A 14,208-nucleotide genomic window follows, 5' to 3' on the forward strand; every position below is an offset into this window, starting at 1 on the left:
CCGCCACCCTCTGATGTAGCGTGTGGGTGTGGGTGAAAGAGAAAGCAAGTCCAGAGGGGCGGTGGGGGGTGGGAGAAAGGCTCCAGTCAGGTTTTTCATTAAAAAATAGTGCTCTTTATTATAAATTACTGAAATGTTTCTTTTTTGAATATAAATATAAATATGTGCAAAGTTTGATTTGGATTGTTATTTTTGTTGAGTTCTTCAAGCATCTCCTATCAGCCTTGAAGGCCTGGGTAGGGGGAGGGGAGAGGACTGGAGGTGGAATCTTTATAAAAGACAGAGTGATTGAGGCAGATTGTAAACATTATTAAAAAACAAAAACAAAATCCAAACAAAATAACAAGGAAAAAAAAAAACCACCCCAACACACAGCTGACCCATCCAGCCCAATACCTGACACAGAAAACTTTTGTGTGTTTGGTTTTCCCCAAAAAAAGAACAGTTCCAGGTAATTCCATCGCTGCTACATTCCTCTGAGTTTTCACTGATCAGTGCTATTGCAGAGCGGGAGCAGCTGGGTGGCAGAGCCTTTTGATGACTTCCTGCCAGTGCCAGTCCCCCAAAGTGAGGAGGGAGGGCTGTCTGTGCAGGGGCTGGGGGCTGGAGGACCCAGTGGCTCTGCCTCGGACCAGAGCCCAGGTCCCACTGGTGGCCAGTATCCACTGGGCTGGCTGGCATTCTTCCTGGGCTCAGCTGGAAAGCAGGTGGATCTCTGCCCCCTCCCCACCAATCCATCTCCGACCTCCACCACCAAATGGTGAGTGGCGCTGGGCGCCCCTCTGAGAATCCTTCGGCCTCTGCTGGGGTTGGCTGAGTGTGTGGCTTCTTGTGTGCCAGTCCCTATCCATGGGACAGGGAGCATTTAAGGCAAATCTCCTAGCCAGATCTAGTCAGGAGGCACAAAGTAGAATGCCCTATCGTCTCTGTCTGGGGTCAAAGGTGGCTCATCTCCTCCAGCCCCACCCCCCCTCCCCAGGTGCTGAAAGGTAGAGCAGGGGTGGGCTCAGAACTACTGACCAGCCCATCCATTCCGCGCCCCCAATGCCACTCCCCCCTTAAAACGGGAGAAGGGCCCTGGGCTCCTGGGCACTAGACGGACTCTAGGACCTGTGTTTCTGGTGGCCATCTGAGGGGCAGGAAGAGGGGGAACAGAAAGGTCCCCTTCAGGTCACCCTTCTCCCCAGAGCCAGAGGTGGAGCAGGCAGCCGCCCCTCCTGACCTGAGCCGAGCAGTGGGAGTGACCATTTTCTTGGCCAGCCTGCAGCCCTGGGCCCTGGAGGCACCCTCTCTCTCTCTCCCCTCCACCCTTTTCCAGGCTCTCAACCCGCTGAGGTTTAAAGCTCTGTTTTAAACCAAATCAAAGAACAAACAAGTTCCGTTGGAAAGTTCAAAGATTCCCGGCAGTTCTCACAGTTCAACACGCCCCGCGGTGTCCCCCGTTTGGAAGCGCAGCGGGGTGGAGGAGGCGGGAGCGGACAGAGCATCCACTGCGGTCCTAGCTGTGGTCCCCCCGGGCCAGCTGGCTCCTCCGGAGACGCTGGAGTCGGGGAGGTGCGCTCCGGTGGCTCTCCGTCTCCCCTCAAACACATTCCAGGTGCCGCCGGCCCTGTTCTGCCGGGGGAGGACCGGCGGGAGGGGGCTCCCCGCGCCCTGGCTCACCCGGGAGCTGCAGGACTCGCGCGGCTGGATTCTTGTGCTTGTGCCATGTGCCACGGAGGAGAGGGGACCCGGGCCCCCTCGCCCTACTCCTGCCCCCTTTGCTCCCTAAAGCGGGGCATCGTACTGGTCCAGGAACTCCCGAATGGGCCCAGGCAGCTGGGTGACTTTCTCGTAGGAGTCCAGGTGGCCGTTGACGGTCTTCCGACAGAGATGTTGGAGAGTGGCCACGTTGGAGGAGAGGGGCCGGCTCAACACCAGAGGGATCTTCTCGCCCCCCGAGTAGATGTAATAGGCTCTCCTGGGGGGGTTCCCGGAGAGCGGCTGGGCCGGTGGCTGCTCGGGCACCTCCGAGGAGGGCGAGGAGGAGGGTTCAGCGGGGGGCTGGGAGAACGAGGGGGCGCCGGCGGCGGGCATGTAGTGATGCACCAGCTTGAGCACGCAGTCGAAGCGGGGCACGGGCTGCGTGCTCCGGGGGTCGCTCTGGAGAGAGAAGCTGCCCCCCTCGCACTGGATGCGCAGGTTCTTGGTCCCCGACTGGGTCTTGACGCTGAGGGTGAAAAAGTGGCGCTGGTCCGAGCTGTCGCGGATGAGGAAGGTGCCCGCGGGCTCGGCGCTCAGCAGCAAGTTCGCTTCGCCGCCCGTCACGGTGCTCCAGTAAAAGCCGCTCTCCTGCAGCTTGCGCACTGCGTTCACCACCAGCTGGTACTCGCTCTTGGAGCTGAAGGTCTTGAGGCGCAGGCTGGTGTCCAGGGGGCGGCTCATCCCGGCGGCGGGAAACTTGCTGTGGGTGACCATGGCGCACGGAGCCAGCTTGGATCTGCGCGGCGGCGGCGGCTGCAGCTGTTCGGCGGCCTCCGCACAGCGGCCGCTACCGCATCCCGGGGGGCTGCGGGGAAGAAGGCGCGCGCCGCGTGAGTGCCCGGAACCCTCCAGCGCGCCCGACCCGTCCCGGCTCCCCTGCCTCTGCCGAGCGGCCGGGACACCAGCTGCCCCGGAGGCGCTCACCTGGGCCCCCGTTCCGACCCAGACGCCCCACGGAGCCCGCCCAGCCCCCGCCTCCAGGCAGCCCTTTCCCCAGCGCGCACTGGTAAGGTGCCGAGTGGGAAACTCGGGCGCGGAAGTTGGGTCTCCAGGAGCGTGGCCGGGGTGGGGAGTGGGAGAAGGGCCCCCGGGACGCTCTGGGCGCCGCTCAGTCCGGTGGCCCCGGGGGGGGCAGGGACGGAGAAAGAAATTCGAGGCATGGGGTGGGGGGTTGGGGGCGGGTAGGGAGGGGACCCGAGAAGCCGAAAGGCCCCAGCCTGGGTATTCCGGGAACCTGGGATCTCCGGCTTCCATCTGCTCTGCCCCCTATCTCGTCCCCTCCCTGCCGGGAATGACCCGGGAAGGGGAGGGGAAACCGGGAAAAGCTCCCAGGACTAGCGAACCCTCCAACCCCCCCGCTCCACGCCGCGCCCCTCCTTCCTACCTGGTCCCAAACCGAAGTCTTTGGCTTCGGGGCTGCGCCTCCTACGGTCCCCAAGGCACGGCGGCCAGCGGTGGGTGGCCCGCGCTGCGCCCAGATGTTGGCAGCCGCGAAGTCCACAAAGGGGCCTCGCGCGCGCGTCCCTCGGGCTTCGCCGGGGCGCCCGCCCTGCCCCCTGCGCGCCGCCGGGCCGGCCCGGCGGTGGGGGGTGAGGGGGCGCGAGGCGAGGGGCCGCGACCGGAGCTGGGCCGGGCGGGCTGCGTGCGGGGCCGGAGTGGCGGCGGCGACGGCGGCGGCGCGGGGAGTGTGAGTCGGAGCCGCCGCGGAGGCCGCGCTCGCGGGTATATACGCGGCCCCAGCGCCCCGCCCCCCCGATTCCTGGAACTGCTCGGCCGGCCTTCTTGTAATGTTTAGTCACTACTCGCAGCAATGAAAGGCTGCGCGCCGAGCGGAGGGAGGGGCCGCGGGCGGCCGAGGGCGGGCCGCGAGCGGGGCCGGGGACCCGCAGAGACGCGCGCAGAGACAAAGCGCGATGCGAGGCGGCCCGGGCGGCCCGGCGGGCGCGGCGCCAGCCCCGGCGGCGCGTTCCTGGCAGCGGCCCCTCCCCCGCGCGCGCTCCGCCCCCAACTTCTCATTCACACTTTCCCCCTCCCTTCTAAGAAGGCCAGTTTCTGGCAGAGGCGGGGGCGCTGCTCCCGGAGCCCGGGCAGTTCCAGGAGGCCGAGCGGGAGAGGCTCCTGGCTTCCCCCTCTTCCCTTTTCTCGGACCTCGAGGGGAGACCCCACGCAACCCACCCACCCACCTACCTCGCCCCCACCCGCGCCCGCCCGGGGTTCCGATCGCGGCCCCAGGAGGCCCGTGCCCGCCTCTGGGGAACTGGGGACACCCCACCCCCACTCCCAAAGCCGGGCCTCGAAACTAGGACCGGACCTGGAAGCCTGGGGGCGGAAGAAAGCGCGAGCGTCACCCGTGGGCCTGTCCCAGAGATGAAGCCAGGAGTCCTAAGCGTGGAAGGAACGCCGCCTGCGTGGCAGCTGTCCGGTTTCAGTCCATCGGCCCCCTGCTAGGTCCTCTGTCAACATGGGTGCCGCCTCCCACCGCTCCAAAGACCCAAACGCAAGCAACAATCGCTGTGGCCCTTCTGAGTCTCCAAACCTGCCAGGTGCCCTTAAGCAGCGGGACGGGCCCGAGGGCGAGCGATGGCCCCACCCCGCGCCCCGCGTCCGCTAGAGGGCGCCCTGGGGTCTGCGAGATGGAGTGGAGTTCTGTGCTGCACCCCACAAGCCCTGAAACGCGAAACGCAGGGGCGGTGGGGGTGCTGGCTCAAGAGCTGGGGCCGGGGGAACTTGTCGGGGGCGGGGGACCCAGGGAGAACTCACATCGCAGTCTGGAATTAGACCTGGGAATAAAAAAATCCAGCAGAGGAGAATTTACGGAAAGCAGTTTCCAGTTCAGCCCACTTTCAGATACCCCAGGCCTACCGCCTAGAATCTCCACCCCCCGCCCCCCTGCCCCGCCAGTGTGGGGGTTCGATCTCCCCCCGGGGTTGAGAAGAGGAGGCCCTTGAGGTGAACAACGGATTTGTTCTTGGCGTGGATGTGGGTGGTTTGGGTTAACCAGGGCCAGCTTTATGAAGGATGAAAAGTTTTCTGCACCCCAAACAGGCAGTGGGGTGCTGGGGACACCTGAGAACCAGCTTAGGAGGCGCTTAGATTGTCATCTCTCAGAACGCAGGGGCTGACAGTTTTGACCCTGCCCTCTTTCCGGACTCCCAGCCTCTGAAGATAAGGAAAGGAAGGGGGAGAGAAAACACCGGAGACCTGGCTCCTCGGCGTCTCTGGGAGCTGATAGGCACCTCTCCGTGCCTTCGATTTGCCACTGTCTCCTCTGTGCTTTCACCTCTCTCCCCACAGATGTCAGAGGAGTAAATGAGTTGTGGGCAGGACACCCAGCCTCTCTGGAAATTGGCTTTGCCATCTGTAAAGCAGGAATAATAATCTTTTCCCATCAGAGATCTGAGATTAAAAAGATAAGAAAAGATTCTGCACATCAAAATGTGCTAGAAATGGAAGTAATTCAGTCCAACTCTCCCTTCGGATTCTAGGAGAGGAGTCATTAGGAGGAAGTCTTCTTGTTACTTCTGCAGAGGGGGGAATTGATTTATTCAACACATTTCACAAATATTGGACTCTGTGTACCAGACATTGTACTGGGCATTGAAATATAATGACGAAGAAGACCTGGTCTTTGCCCTCCAGATTTGCAGGCTAATGAAATGGATTCTCCTTCTCTGTAGACTCAGGCATTCATTCTTTTTCTCATCCATTGATTAGGAGGCTGCACCATGACCATCCACTTCTGTGCTGAGCCCCGTGGAGGACAAGGAAGGCTCACAAGGAATAGCCCTTGAGTTAATGGATGAGAGAGTGCTTTGTAAATTATAAGGCTCTGACACAAGTCAGGTTCATTCATTCATTCCACAAACCCTCACTGAGTGCCTGCTTTTGCCAGGCACCGGGCAAAGTGCTGGGAACACGGTCATGCTGGGTGAATCCTGCAGGGATGCGGATGAGGTGAGGGGACATGGGACCCCCACGTGATGGGTGTCATATGAAAGGAGTGGTTGTCATTACAATCAGTCCTATGAGACTCTGATAATTCATTCTTGGGGGGAGAGGGGATTAGAAGTGGGGATGGGAGAGACAAGCAGGAATAAACAGCCCCTGAGCTTGGGATTCCCAGTCTGCTTAGAGAGACACAAAGCTCTGCAACAGGTAAGTCCTAATGTCAACAGCGTGGTACCCCAGTGAGCCTGGGGCCTGCCGAGGGCCCGTGGCAAAGGGTATGTGACTGGCGGGGGCGGGGGGGCACAGAGTGGGTCCAAGAGTACAGAGATGATGGAAAGAACAGAGCCGGGGCAGGGCCACCGTGCATCCTGCTCGAGGGGGCAGGGCTCCCTGAGTGCTGACTCAGGAAACTGAACTGCTGTTCTGGCTCCACCACCCAGTAGCTGTATGACTTTGAGCCACTGACTTCCCCAGCTGTGCCTCTGTTTCCTTATTTGTAAAATAGGCTGAAAATAGTACCTACTTCATCGCGTGATTGTGAGGACTGAGCCAGTGTATGCAACCTGCTAGAATAGTGCCTTGCACGTAGTGAATGCTCGACAAATGTCAGCTGTAATTATTTGGAAAGCATTGAGGAGTCTTTGAGGAGAGGGAGGAGGGGAAGGCTGAGCTGCCGCACCTTGGGCTACTAGGGGAAGGATGCGGCTATACATGGCTTGATGTTTTGGAGAGCTATGTATCTCCTATATGATACATTCCAAAAAGCTGTTTGTCTTCAAACAGTTCAGCCAGTCACCCACTTTCCCTTTGGCTTTCTAGTATCTCCAGGGGCTTCCTGTTGCCTTTCTGTGCATGCTAAGATGCTTCAGTCATATCCAACTCTTTGCAACCCCCTGGACTGTGCAGCCTGCCAGGCTCCTCTGTCCAAGGGATTCTCCAGGCAAGAATACTGGAGCAGGGCAGACCTAAGGCCATTTCCTTCTCCAGGGGATCTTCCCGACCCAGGGATCGAACCAGCATCTCTTACGTCTCCTGTGTTGGCAGGCAGGTTTTTTCACCACCTGGGAAGCTCTCCCGTTGCCTTTGGGATCGTGCAAACACCTCCCAGTGAGTGTATGTCTAGGCTCTCCGCCCCCACGTCATCTTCATCAGCTACCTCTGCCCCACTGACACTTCACGCCCCAGCTACCTGGAGCTCTAGGCGGTGTCCGAAACATTCTCCAGGCCTGGGTCTTTGCATGTTTGCTTCCCTCTGGGTGGGACTACCTTCTACATCTTGGCTGATTTCTACTTTTCCTTTAAGGTTTGGCAGAGACTCAGTCTAAACTTTCAGGGTAGCTCCTTCTATGCTGACCAACATGCTCTCCTCCTCCACTGATAACCTAGAGGAAATGAACTGTCGTTGATTTTTTTTTTTTTCTTTTTAAACCTAGCCAACTGATCCATAGAAAGTGCTCAGTGGATCTTTAAATAAGGGATTGTGTTCTCTTTTATTTTCCATCATTTTTAGATACCACCAACTGCTTTCTTCTAGAGTATCTTTTGTTTTTTTCCTGAAGGGCTATGGAGTGGCTGTTTAGACGGGAAGAAGGGTATAGAAGCCCCTGTGTGGCTGGTGAAGACTGTTAGGCCTGCTAATCATAAGAAAAAGGGAGTGAAGACTCTAACTTTGCTGGAAATGTCAAGGAGGAGACACCAGTCGGATACTGGGCACATTCCCAGGGACCTTCTTCCAGGCAAGAGAGATGCCCAGAGCAGGGCAGACCTGAGGCAGTTTCCCTGTCTGCTGGGGACTCCAGGGGAGAGAAACGTTGTCCAAGTCTCGCCGCTCTGTCCCTCCCTGCCGTTTTCCTGGCTAAGGAATTTAGGAGCCTCCTGCCTTTTCAGAATCTCTCCCTTTGCAGCATTTCTTATGAAGTCAGAATCCCATTTCCAGGCAAAGGTGCTTGGTCATAAAGATAATAAAGAGATTCATTTGTGATGGAGGGGAAGTACACAGCGGTTTCAGCTGCCCATGGGGCTTCACTTACTCATGGTGTGTGACAGACAATGAGCTCTTGCCCAAGCCTCCTAGATCGGAATGCTGGCGCCCGTCGGGGGGTCGAAGGAAGCTCTGGCCGCCTTGGTGAACACAAGGTCCCACACTTGCGCACATGGTCTCTGTGTGCTCCGGAGGCCAGCCTGGGGGCCGGCACCCACTTTGCCATTGTTCTGCCTGGTGGCTTTGCAGCCGGATGGGTTAGGAGACTGGCCTCAGACCACAGAATTGCTCAATGCCAAGCCCAAGGCCTCCCTCTGTCTCAAGACTGGTGGGCTTTCCACAGCACCAGGAGCACCCTGGGTTCAACTGTCCAGTGGCCTGATTTGACTTATGCGTGTTGATTGTGCTTCTCTTGTGTGACAGTTGGCGAGGTCTGGGGACACAATGGGGGCTTCCCTGGTGGCTCAGATGGTAAAAAAAAAAAAATCTGCCTGCAATGTAGCAGAACCAGATTGGATCCCTGGGTCTGGCAGATCCCCTGGAGAAGGAAATGGCAATCACTCCAGTATTCTTGCCTGGAGAATCCCATGGACAGAGGAGCCCAGCAGAATGGTGAGGAAAAGACTCTGGTTCCTTCCCTTTGGAGCTTCTAGTCTAGGGCTGATGGTTACTGCAGATATGCAGGAGGCAATGAAGCCTCTCCCTTCCTGCTCCCCTTTCTCTTGGACAGTTTGGAGAAAAATGTGTGTGTGTGTGTGTGTGTGTGTGTGTGTGTGTGTTTGGGGGTGGGGTGTCTCACCTGATCTCTTGGAAGCCCTGCCCCTCACTGCCTCAGTGAGGCTCTCCCAGGGCTGGGCTTCCTTGGGCATCTTAGCCCCTCTTAGCTGAAGCCCCTGCCCACCAGGGCTGATGGTGGAGCCAGCCTTGCTGGTGCCCAGGGTGATGGCAGAGATGACCTTTCCCGTGCAGTTGGAAAGGTCCAAGGGTTGTGTAGCAGGTTGACCCGACCTCTCTCTCTTTCCGGCTTCAGACAATGCCAAGGGACAGGCTGGGGAGGCCTGGACAATGGTCTGCAGCCGGAACCGCCATTCCAGTTTGCAGGCCTTTGTTTCTGCTGGGAGGGGCCCGAGAGCTAATGAAAAGGTTTGTGGCTCAGATGTCTATGAACAGTGGAGGCGTTCTTTCAAGCCTGACGTTCCAGGCCCAGCTGGCCTCTGGCATTTCCCAGAAAGAGTGCCGAGGGAGGGGAAAGAAAACACTTCACCCACCCACCCACCCACTTACCCACCCTGCCTGCTGAGATTCCTTCTCCCTCTGGCACTTGGGCTGGGCCGGAGCTCAGACCCCCTGCCCTGGGCGGGGGGCGGGGGTGGGGGTGTTGGGGGGGGTGGCCCAGTCCTCCGCCCAGACTCTGGAGGGGGAGCCTGGAGAGTACAGGGGTGGGTGGGGGGCATCTAGGAGGGGAGAGGGGTTTCTTCCACGGCTCCAGTTGGAATCGCCATCTGTTCCAAGTTCAGAGTTGGAGGTAGAGGAGGAGGGGACTTGGCTTCCAGCCAGCTATCGCCCCTGACCCTAAACCAAACCAGCCCTGCTGTGTCCTGGGTTGGGATGGTAAGAGGCTCTGTTCGCTCTGAAGCGGCCGCTGTGCCTGCGGCCCGTGCCCTTTCCTGTGCTCGGGAACAGACACCAGAGCAGCGGGCAGTTCTGGGAAGCGAGGCTGTGGTGAACCATCTGGGCTGTAATGCAAATGAGGCCTGGCCTGGTGCCTGGAGCTGAAGTGGCAGTGCCCCGGAGGGAGAGCCAGCAGGAGGGTGAGGACAAGGCAGGCTCCTGGGCCCCAGAAGCCCTTGGAGAGCCGGGATGGGTGGGGACCTGGTGGACGCCGTGGGCTGGCTTGCCCCACGATACCCAGATGGGCTGGCTGCCAGAGCAAGGCAGTAGGGGAGCTCCTGAGCTGACCCGGGCCCCTGGGTCAGATGCTCACAGCATCTGAACTGACCTCCCCGGGGTGGGTCTGCGCTCAGGCTCCCTGCAGGGACGGGGTCGCCAGGAAAACTTCCCGAGTCTCCTATCCAGGTGGTGACTTCCACCTAGGAAGGTCCCCAGCTCCAATGTGAATCACACATTGGCATGCACTGATTCCGGGGCAAGTTCAAAGGGATGTGATGTACCCTCTCTCCGGCTGAAACCAGCCAGGAGGGCAGAGAAGTGGCTCAGAAGGACTGGGAGGTGGGAATCTCCAGGGGTGAGATTCCAAGGGGTGACCCTGGGGGCTGGCTCTCCCATGACCTTCCTTTCCAGCTCTCCCCTCGCCCCTGCTGCACTCACCTGAGTGGAGTTCCGAGTGTCTACACCCGAGCCCATGAAGATTTCATAAGACCCCTATAATTGTAAACAAAATTGCTGATGGCAGTTCAGATTTCTGGGGTAATTGGACCTATCTAGAACCACTTCTTGCTCTTGCAAGACTTGTTTTACAAAACCATCCATTCATTTCTTTTCTTTTTCGGGGGAGGGACCAGACCACGCGGCATGTGGGATCTTAGTTAGGATAGAACCCAAACGCCCCTGCACTGGAAGCGAGGGGACTTAACCACTAGACTCCCAGGGAAGTCCCTCATTCATTCATCTTCTTTTTTAAAATTATTTTAAAAAATAATTTTATTTATTTTTGGCTGTGCCGGGTTCTTTGTTGCTGCGTGAGCTGTCTAGTTGCAGTACTCGGGCTTCTCGTTGCAGTGGCTTCTCTTACTGCGAAGCATGGGCTCTAGGGCGCTGGGGCTTCAGTAGCTTCAGCATGCGACTCCCAGGCTCCAGAGCACAGACGCAGTCATTGTGGTGCATGGGGCTTAGTTGCTCTGCGGCATGTGGGATCTTCCCAGATCAGGGATGGAACCTGTGTCTCCTGCACTGGCAAGCAGATTCTTTACCACTGAGCCACCAGGGAAGGCCTCATGCATTTCTTTAAGAGTACCTACTACGCATTTTTGAGTACCTACTATGTATTGGAGATTGGTCTGGGAGCCTGAATTTATCAGTCTGGGCCCTCAAGGAGCTTAGATTCTTTCCAGAAGAAAAAGGTTCTCCTACAATCGATGTCATGATTAATTAATTGCAACTGTGTTAAGTACTCGGCGAAGTCTCGGGGGCTATGTGAGCATACTATGGGGACCCCCAGTCTGTGGGTGAGGGGGACAACTGGGGGGAATCCCTGAGGAAGGGGCACGTGCAGATGGGAAGCTGAGGTCTGGAGAGGTCTCCTCCCCATGTCTCCCAGCTCGCAGGTGCTAGGAGCAAGCGGAGCTTTGGGACAGACACACCACCAGCTCCAGGGCGCCCAGGCTCTGCCACTGAGCATCTTCCCACTGTCCACTTCTGTCTCCCTTCACACTCTCCCCACTGCCCACCAGGGACAGAAGTCTTAGCTCAGCTTCTGAGCTCAACCTGAGACACCTCCAAGCAGAGAAGATGGTCTATTCTACTCCATTCTACGGGAGAAGAATCAGGCGCATCCTCTGACTTCTGGAACTTTGTAAACCTCAAAGATGTTTCATGAACAGGCAGCACGGCTGTTTGCACAGCCGCAGTCCAACATCTGCAACATACAGATGAACTGCTGTGGCCTGCTACAATTACCCTTCTTCCTGCGTAACTGGGGCATTTTATATATTTCCAAAGATGCATGCAAAGTGATGAGTTACACACTGAATGTAGCTCAGAATTTAAAACTTTTGAAAGGGAAAATGTTAGTCGCTCAGTCATGTTTGACTCTTTGTGACTGCATGGACTATAGCCTGCCAGGCTCCTCTGTCCATGGGATTCTCCAGGCAAGAATACTGGAGTGGGTTGCCATTTTCTCCTCCAGGGGATCTTCCCTATGCAGGGATCAAATCTGGCTGTCCCGTGTCACAGGCAGATTCTTTACCATCTGAGCCAGAGACAACATTTAAAAATCTGGAAATTTCACATTTGCGTTTGACTTGAGGGTTTTCTTTGGACCGATCTGGCAGGTCTAGGTGGACCCTCTAGTTGGGACCAGAGCTCTCCAGCTCTGCATAGCTCACCTCCCAGGATGACTGCCGTCCCCACACTCCTCTCCCTGCCAAGAGCTACAGGCACGGAGGTGGCACGTCCACCTGGCCTGTGTCCTCCCACCTCTCTAGGCTAAGGGGCGAGAAGGGCGATTGACTTCGGGGGATTTCCTTTGAGCATCTTTCCTAAATTCCAGGAGGCTGAATATAAATCAAGCCTGGGCCTGGGCGTCTGAAGCCTCATCTCTCACCTGCTGGAGCCTGGTCTGACTTCGTCTCATCTCAACAAGAAGACTTGTCCTGCTGGAGACTCTGCTGCCAGCCCTGGAGCTCACCTAGCCTCTTGTACCATGCGGACTGAGCAGGGAGAAGCAGGGAAGGTGGGGTTCCTCCAGGGAGCCCCCCAGCAGCTCACCTCCACCACCCAAGTGGGGCCCGGGGATCCTGGGATTCCCTGGGACGTAACTGGCCACCGGCCACTGTGTTTCCCCACGGGCTGGGCTGCTGGATCACGAGGAGGCCTCCAGCTCCTGGTTGGGGTGGCGCTGGCTGCCTGCCACACCACAAAAGGCTGAGATTCCCCTGAAGCTGAGAGCTGCATTTATCTCTCACCGGGACAGAGAAACAAACCGGCATGCTTTGCCCAGGAGGCATTTCCAGAAATTTGGGTTCTGGCTTCTTGTTGATGAAATGCCAGATTATCCTGGCCCTCTTTGTGGTGAGAGAGAGCCATTGAGCAATAGGTGTTTTGTTTTGCAGATGACAAGATCTTCGACACTGAAAAGTTTAAATGATAGATGCAAGAATCTTGACCACATCCCCACCCCTGTCAGCAAGGTTGATGGTTTGAACTCAGTGGCTTGGACAATTTGTCCCTCACCACCCGCAATTCCAACCGACTCAGACCCTAGGTGCCAGAAGACCTCTTCTCTTAGGGCCCTACAGGCCCTGTGGAGCCTCTGCCAGGTCCATGGCTACAATACAGGGAAAAGCTGTTTTCTGAAGCAGACATTGGGATACTATGGTGCAGAGCTGGCAGTATGCTTTTGTAAATAAAGTTTTATTGAAAATACAACCTCATTGGTTTGTTTTGCTTGTGGCTTTTGCACCAGACTTGAGTACATGCCACTGAAATCATCTGGCCTTCAGTATTTACCATTAAGCCTTTTAAGAAAACATTTGGCAACTCCTGCTCTGGGGGGACAGAAGCCTGTCTCATGCCAGGGAGGACGGGGGTCAGGTCTTAACTTTGGGGAGGAAGAGTATCAAGGGCTCCCCAAGCCACGACTACCGAAGCCCGCACGCTCTAGAGCCTGTGCTCTGCAACGAGAAGCCACTGCAAAGAGAAGCCCGTGTACCGCAAGTCAAGTCCATGCACAGCAATGAAGACCCAGCACAGCCAAAAATAAATAATAATTTAAAAAAATTAGAGTATCAGGGTCTGGGAAAGATCAGAGTAACAGCTCAGTGGGGAGAGCACACCCCAGGGAAAATGAAGGCAAGAGAAGGGCTGGTGGCTGGAAGGGAGACCTCGGGGGGTCTCTGAGGTGCCAGGTTTGCAAAGTGATCTGTGGCAGCAGGTCAGTAAAATCCCTGGGGGCCAAGCCGCGGTCGCCCCCATTTCCTCCTGCTGCGGAGGCTCCAGGGCTCACAGCTCCTACCCTCCGTGCGTTTGTCAAGTATGAGTGAACCAGCCGCTTCCTGTGCTAGGTCCTGTTCTGGGTGCTCAGTGCCGGGCTTTAAGGGGGGCAGGGAGACAAAAGACACAGCAATCCACCAATAAATAGGATTAGATCACAGTTCTTAATAGAAAGAAAAAAAAAAGTCCTGTTATAGGGTGGGGGGGGCCGGGCACTTACTTCTAAGGGAAGTGACCTTTGGACAAGCTCCGGGGTGGGAGGTGGAGGACAGATCCTAAGGCAGCAACATGTGCTGGGGAGTTTGAAGTGTTGTAAAAAGGCCAGGCTGGTGAGGCCGGGCAGTCCCCAGGTGGAGGAATGGAGGCAGTGGTCCCAGGGTTTCATGCCATCCTTGCACCAACGCTGCACAAAACTTGAGTGTGCTCCTCAGAAACAGGCAATCAGACCCCATGTCAAACTAACCTAGGAGCGTTTCTCATCACTGATGGGCTGGCCGGCCAGCTGGGCTGGCTCTTGAGTTTGCAGTAGCCCTGTGTTTGGGAGAGACCCTCACTCACCAAGCAAGTTGGCCCCTCACCACCAAGAGGGAGGGGCCTTCCTCTTGCACTGGCATGATTTTCGGCTCAGGGAGTGAATCACAGACAGTGAGGCACGGGTCCTTGGCTCAGGATTTCCTGGTGTTTCCTGCCTGCAAGAGCAGCCCCGCTATCAGGGGCGGCAGCCCACCACTCCTTGACGTCAACTCTCCTTTTCATGAATGGATTTCCTTTTCCGTTTGGGAAGACACGATCTCGGTCATCAGTCCATCAACCCTGTCTTTCTTGCCCTGGCACCTCCTGTTTGGGAAGCAGCGAGCAGACTAACC

At 57.1% G+C, this 14,208-nt stretch overlaps 1 protein-coding gene across 1 annotated transcript; it reads right to left on the reverse strand.

Annotated features, from left to right (window-relative positions):
• Window positions 1–264: 264 nt before the first annotated feature.
• Window positions 265–3,482, reverse strand: SOCS3 (suppressor of cytokine signaling 3). The gene is made up of 2 exons (XM_070389185.1): window positions 3,128–3,482; window positions 265–2,548 (listed from the first exon to the last, which is right to left on the reverse strand). The coding sequence occupies exon 2, from the start codon at window positions 2,455–2,457 to the stop codon at window positions 1,768–1,770; it is 690 nt and encodes a 229-aa protein (XP_070245286.1). The 5' UTR covers window positions 2,458–2,548; window positions 3,128–3,482; the 3' UTR covers window positions 265–1,767.
• Window positions 3,483–14,208: the final 10,726 nt, after the last annotated feature.

Source organism: Bos mutus, chromosome 19, assembly GCF_027580195.1.
Source record: "Bos mutus isolate GX-2022 chromosome 19, NWIPB_WYAK_1.1, whole genome shotgun sequence".
In the NCBI taxonomy this organism is placed as follows: Eukaryota; Metazoa; Chordata; class Mammalia; order Artiodactyla; family Bovidae; genus Bos; species Bos mutus.

Bases quoted from the DNA above. Each gene is read 5' to 3' on its own strand.
- SOCS3 (XM_070389185.1), bottom strand. From the start codon at position 2,457: ATGGTCACCCACAGCAAGTTTCCCGCCGCCGGGATGAGCCGCCCCCTG.